We start from the raw sequence: 6,000 nt of genomic DNA, 5'->3' as shown, positions 1-6,000 counted from the left end.
TCCAGACATTAGAGACTTACATTTATCCCTTATTCAGATTGCGTATAATCAAGACAAATACTTTTTTTTCACACTGGGGCACTTTGCGCCATTCTTTTTGAGTACGATTTTTCCATAAGTACACAAGCGATGTAAATGTATGACTTGCAGAGTAGTTAAAATACTAGGTGCTCCATGTATAGCGATGAGGAGATTGGGCTCTGCAATTGCCCAATGTGAACAGTGAGATGGTTGGTATGCTTGGATAGATTCCTATGTAGGGACAGAGCAGTGGCCAAGGAAGGGGGGGGGGGACGGACTATGTTATTGCTCTGTTAGGTCTTATTTTGTCTGTACGTGTACCACATGATCTGTACAGTGCTGCAGAATAGGATGCTGCCATATAAATAAATATTAATATGACATCTGTTATAGAGTACAGTCCCTTCACATCAATGAGAATACAAAGATACTGCAAACCCAGGGTGGAACTTTTTTTTCTCCCTCATTGCACTAGATAACACCTTATGATCATTAGAGGGCAACTCATCCTTAATAATCATAAATGATAATCTGTGTAATCTCCATTCTGGTTTTGCATCACAATAACTGATGGGAAAAAAAATGGAGTTTTAAATGGTCCCTATTATTTAATAAAGATAACACAAGCAGAATACATGGTGGGGTTTTGGGTCAAATTTTTTTCCATGTTTGAAAATTCTCTGGGAGGTTTTTTTAAGAAAGAAATCTGTCCACATGTCCTTCCCCCCCGTTTTTCTTATTTATGCATTTTGTGTGAATCAGTTTTCTGTCCTGTACATCACTAACAGTTGAAAGATAAAGGAACCTGATAAAGTGTCTTATCACTTGAGTTTTTACAGACCCCTGGATGGTCCAATCTCCTCAGAGAGCTGGAGCATAAATGGAAATATTCTCTAGGTATAGAAAGAATTAATCTTTGGCCTTTTTTCCTCATCTCTGCTGTGTACGCAACTTCAGATACACTGCTCACTACAGGAGAAAGAAAGAGCAGAAAAAGAGAAGCTGCTTTACATAATGAAATACATTTCAAAGTTTACCATTTGTCTCCATATCTCCAATAACACACATGCCTAATGGCTTTAGTTACACTTCCAGTTTCTGAATCCACTCATGGACCCATTACTAACCCCACGCCCTTGGATAGGAAGTCTCCACCCCCATGACTTAGGCTCTCACCACTGAATAAGAGACTTGTTACAAGGGATAAACTCATGTCAAACTGCTTTATTACATCTTAAATAACAGTACATTTTAATATAGTATCTATCTTGCATCCAGCGTTCTTGTAGTACACTGACTTTAAAATTAAATACAAAAGGTGAAAGGGAGTAGGGGGTGCAAGAGAGCTCTACATAGTAATTTATGCAAGAAGTGGGCGGGGCATCTTTCTTTGCCAGTTCCCGGCCTAACGCACAATTACAGCACTTTTTTTTGTACAGAAAGAGGAGAAAAAAAAATAATAAAAAGCCTCTACTGCTAAAGGTTTGAGTATCGATCATATACAATTAGGAAGAAGCTAATGAAATTTCTTTAAAAAAAAAAAATGTGCTACTTTCTTACTGCACAGACCGTGGAACAGAGGTGCAGTTCCTGTGTATTGGTGTCCAGATCTCTACAGTAACAAATAGACTTGAACAGAACAGGGAGGGAAGTCGTAGGGGGGACGGATGGGGAGGGGGGAGCTGTTCTTGGAAGAACAAAAACAAATCAGATGCAAGATCCTCTTTCTACAAGAACAGGCCGAGAAGCATCAAAAACTTTAACCAGGGTAAAGTTTAAATTTCACATTTCCCAACCCTTTCTGGAAAGAAAAAAAAAAAAAGTTTTTATTGATTTTATGCAATCGTTTGAACAGGATGTGTTTTTTTTAAATTTGCTTAAAAAAAATTGAATTAAGCTACTCGTCAAAGTGCTCATTTTTTTTTTTTTATTTTGCACCGAACTTTTTGTTTTTCTTGAAAATGTATACATAGAGTAGCCGCGATTATAAAAAAAAAAAAAAGAAAAAAAACAAGAAAAAAAAATGAGCACAACCGCAATAGTTATTTCATTCTTTTTAAACAGGTTATTTAAATGAAAAAAAAAAATTGGAAAAAAAAACATCTAAGGACTTTCTATTTGCACATTATTAAGCAACTCTACAGCATGCAATCTTAAGAGGAAAACCCATCCCTATGGCAAACACACCCCCACCCCCCGCCAACAGAAGAATAAAAGCTTTCTGAAGTTTTAACTTAGAAAGTTCAAGATCATTATTTTCAAAAAACATTAAATTTGTACATCATTTCATACACATCTATATCCAAAGAGAGTACAGACATGTACTTCTGTCCACGGCTGCGGCTCCTAATCTATCAATACGGGACCAGGGTAGTGTTCGTGAAATATACCCTTGTACGTCTCATTATCCCAGTGTTAACAGAACGGGTGTTCGGAGGGAACTTGGGGCTGAACGGTTCAGCTTTTTGTTTTGTTTTTTGGTGAATAAAGGTTTTGACATGTGTTAAAACTGTGAAGGACAAAATTAAAAGATGAAAAAAAAAATGCTGGCCGTCGCGTACAGCACCAACAAGACTACTAGATGCCCATCTAGGAGTACAAGTCTCTGCTCAAAAAGGAGCACACTAAACAAACCACGTGACTAGTGCTTGATGTAGTAGGTGCTTACAATAGACTAGAGGACGCTGCTGCCAGCTCGGCTCTAACAAGGGAAATTAATCTTGTCCCCCACCCAAAAAAAAATATACATATATATAAACAAGAACTATGGGTTAACCTCAATAGCAAAGGGTGAGCTGAACATTGCTCTGCAATCGTGCATGCTCTCCATCCCTGAAGGAGTTTCTAATAGTGTGTGTTTGGGGGGAGGGGGGTGCGAGAGGAGAAGGTGGAGTGGTGGTGTAGATGCATTCATAGAACAGAACACAGTTCATTGGCATCATCGGTGGTATAAAGAACTGTACATGGTTAACCGAGTCCTTCCAACACTCCAGAGTCCCAACATGGACGGTCAGTATTCTTAGATGACACGAGATTCTCAAGGCACTCCAGGTATTGGGTTACTACGTTTTCCCAAGCAGTTGGTGCTCAAAAGTAACTCAATTACTGGAGCAACCTACCCGGGGGAGGGTTGACCGACTTCACATACGACCATTACATGGAGGGCACGTGGATGTCTAATATGTTCTTTAATGTTCATAGGGTTCTGTACCTGTGCAATAGATTTTTTACAATAGACAATACAGGGACAGATTACAGCTTTGTCTTTAAAGAGGCCCTGCCTTGCTTACAGGTCTATCACATCCCACCTTCAATTATTGGACCGTAAAGAGGGGAAGGAGGGGGCACAAAATTAAAATTACAAAAAAAGAGACAAAAGAAAACCTGTTAACTGTTACTTTACAATCCTGTACTGCAGGTCTCACATTAACATCCGGCTTATGGATAATGTAGAAAGAAAAGGAAAAAAAACGACTCGCTGCTCTAGAACCTTCAGATTAACAATCATGAAATGGACTTTTATGCTCGGTATAGCTATTTCTTGGTTATCTCTTACGGCGCATAGTGTTTTGTATCATTACTCGAGACAAAAAAGGTGAACAAAAGGGGATGAAGAGAAAAAAAAAAAAAAAAAGATAAAATAATAAGAAATGGTCCCAATAGGAATGCACAATTCTCGGTTTCAGAACCACAAAACAATTCTTCCTATAGCAAATAATTGTGCTCTTGTTTTCAGCAAAAATGAGAGGAGAGGTTCTGCCCTTTGATGTATGGGAGTAGGGAGAGTGGGTGTCCACGTTAGTATGGTTGGATCGGATATGCTATGATTTAAAATTTTCGAAGGTTGGAATGCTCTTCCAGTCATGGAGAAGTCCGCTGGGTGTCTAGGAAGGAAAGACAAAAACACATCTTTACAAACCGTGCTAAAGAAACAACTACTCTGGGACGGATTTCATAGTCCTGTAAAAGGAACTTCTTGTATCATATCACTTTTCTGGAGTCCATTATTCATCACAGAACGGAAGCAACAAAATGTATTCATGAATCATCTGCAGGAAAGAAGGGACTCCGAGCATCATATCACTAGCGCACGGATCCAGGATTCACGGACTGACCTCAGTTGCCTGTCTCTGGCCTAAGGGTACAAATTCATATAGTTTCATACCACGGTGAGAACCACTGTGTTATGTCTGTAGCAGACTATGCATTGATTTGACTGATTGATAGGATAGGCTATCAATAATGGAGGGCCGACTATGGGCACATCAGCTGTGCTACAGTGGAAGGGCTACAGTGCTTGTACTAGGTTTACATCATCACATCTTTATTCTATTCAAGTGAACAGGATGGAGCTTTGTTACCCTGCTGGTAGACAACATAGCAAAGTTGTGCAGTATCATTACTGGTCTGTGCATGTGTTGGGACAGTTGTACACACACTAAATATAACTGTGTGAGCTGCACCACACAAGCGCCATATTTTATGCAGCCTTTGGTTGACATCTTAGGCCTCTTTCACATGACCAGGAGATGTGGGCCCTTCTAGGCTGCAGCACTGTGTAGCCATCTTTTCAGGCAACATGGAGGTGGGCGAGGTTTATAGGGGAAAGTTCTCCGGTTCTGTTATCAAGATCATGATTTAGAGAATGGTTCAACATATCCAAGAATCCCTTTTTTTCCTGGATGTGCTTCCCAATACAGGGTGACAGAAGTCAGCCTGCACTTAATAAACCTGCCTATAATATACAGTTATCGCTTATCTATCAATGTTTGATCACGGCACTAACATACAATCCCCTTAGGCCACCTGTGATCGGACATTTATCGTGTGGTGGGGTGGGGGTGGGGTTTATTGAAAGAAGACCCCTTTACTGTTCGTGCCTTCATTGTGTTACTAAATAACCTCAGTTCAGATGAATATTTTAGAGGAAATGCTGGCACTTCTCCTTATCTCTATTTATAAACGCTGACAAAGGAGGGTTTTCTCGGTAAATGACATTTACCAGGAATCAGAATAGTTTAAAAAGCTCGGTTCTGTTTACTAAACATTCGGATACACTTGTTGGAGGAAAGTAAACATGTCAGGGCGATGGATACCGCTGAGAACACGCTTGTTGATACTCACAGACTTTAGTTCCAAATCTTGAGGAAGCTGTCCCATGACCCTGTTGCCACTGCCATGCCATCATCTGTCACTCCCAAGCAACTTACACGGTTATCATGACCGGCCAGGACACCTAGAAATGAAACATTGGAAAGCGTGAGAGCTCAGCAAGGTTAAGACATTAACAAACTGTCTGCTGATCTCTGCAGCAGACGACATTAGAAATGCATGAGTAGCCCCCATGGCCTAAATAATTCACAATGCCATCAGAAAGCTTGCTGCACTAACAGCTGGTCAAACTGCTGGAAGCTTTTTCAGACCACATTTACGTAGACAAAAAGCCCCCGTCCCCTCCCTATAAACCAGCAGTCATTACGCAGAGCATCTACACCTATAGACCAAGCAATCGTATACTGGATGGTCTCCTGGGAGCAGCCAATGAAAGCTTCACCGCAAAGCGCCAGATCAGCTACACAACCTGCCCCAGCACTTCTCCCATGGAAACAACATTATGCTTTCTGCAGGCAGTAACACTGTCCGAGGATCAATAACCCCTTCCTGAGAGCAAACAGATCCACTGCAGCATTGCTACATCAAGACCTATAACAAGGTCAGAATCCCAGATCTCAGTAGCATTACTGCCTGGATGGTAACAATTCATTGACATGACAAAGGATCTTGGTGGCCAAAAATTCTAGGACCCCAAGAGCTAACATACACTATGGCGTCAGGCACAAGTACAGGCAGTCCCCGAGTTACGTACATGATAGGTTCCAGAGATTTGTTCTTGAATTTGTATGCAAGTCGAAACTGTATATTTTATAATTATAGATCCAGACACAAAAATTTTGGTCCTATTGACAATTGTGGTTTAAA

General features: G+C 40.5%; 1 protein-coding gene across 3 annotated transcripts in view; it reads right to left on the bottom strand.

The window, feature by feature from the left end:
• Positions 1 to 1,225: 1,225 nt before the first annotated feature.
• The window catches only part of GNB1 (G protein subunit beta 1), a 44,421-nt gene continuing 39,646 nt past the window's right edge, over positions 1,226 to 6,000 (bottom strand). For all 3 annotated transcript variants that reach the window (XM_072155997.1, XM_072155999.1, XM_072155998.1), the window contains exons 10-11: positions 5,146 to 5,257; positions 1,226 to 3,905 (exon numbers count right to left, since the gene is read on the bottom strand). In XM_072155997.1, coding sequence (XP_072012098.1) covers positions 5,151 to 5,257 — 107 coding nt within the window. In that variant the 3' untranslated portion in view covers positions 1,226 to 3,905; positions 5,146 to 5,150. The remainder of the gene's footprint in view (positions 3,906 to 5,145; positions 5,258 to 6,000) is intronic.

The sequence above is a fragment of the Engystomops pustulosus genome, chromosome 6, assembly GCF_040894005.1.
Source record: "Engystomops pustulosus chromosome 6, aEngPut4.maternal, whole genome shotgun sequence".
In the NCBI taxonomy this organism is placed as follows: domain Eukaryota; kingdom Metazoa; phylum Chordata; class Amphibia; order Anura; family Leptodactylidae; genus Engystomops; species Engystomops pustulosus.
Note: the sequence above shows the minus strand (reverse complement) of the source record. Positions and strands in the feature narration are given on the sequence as shown.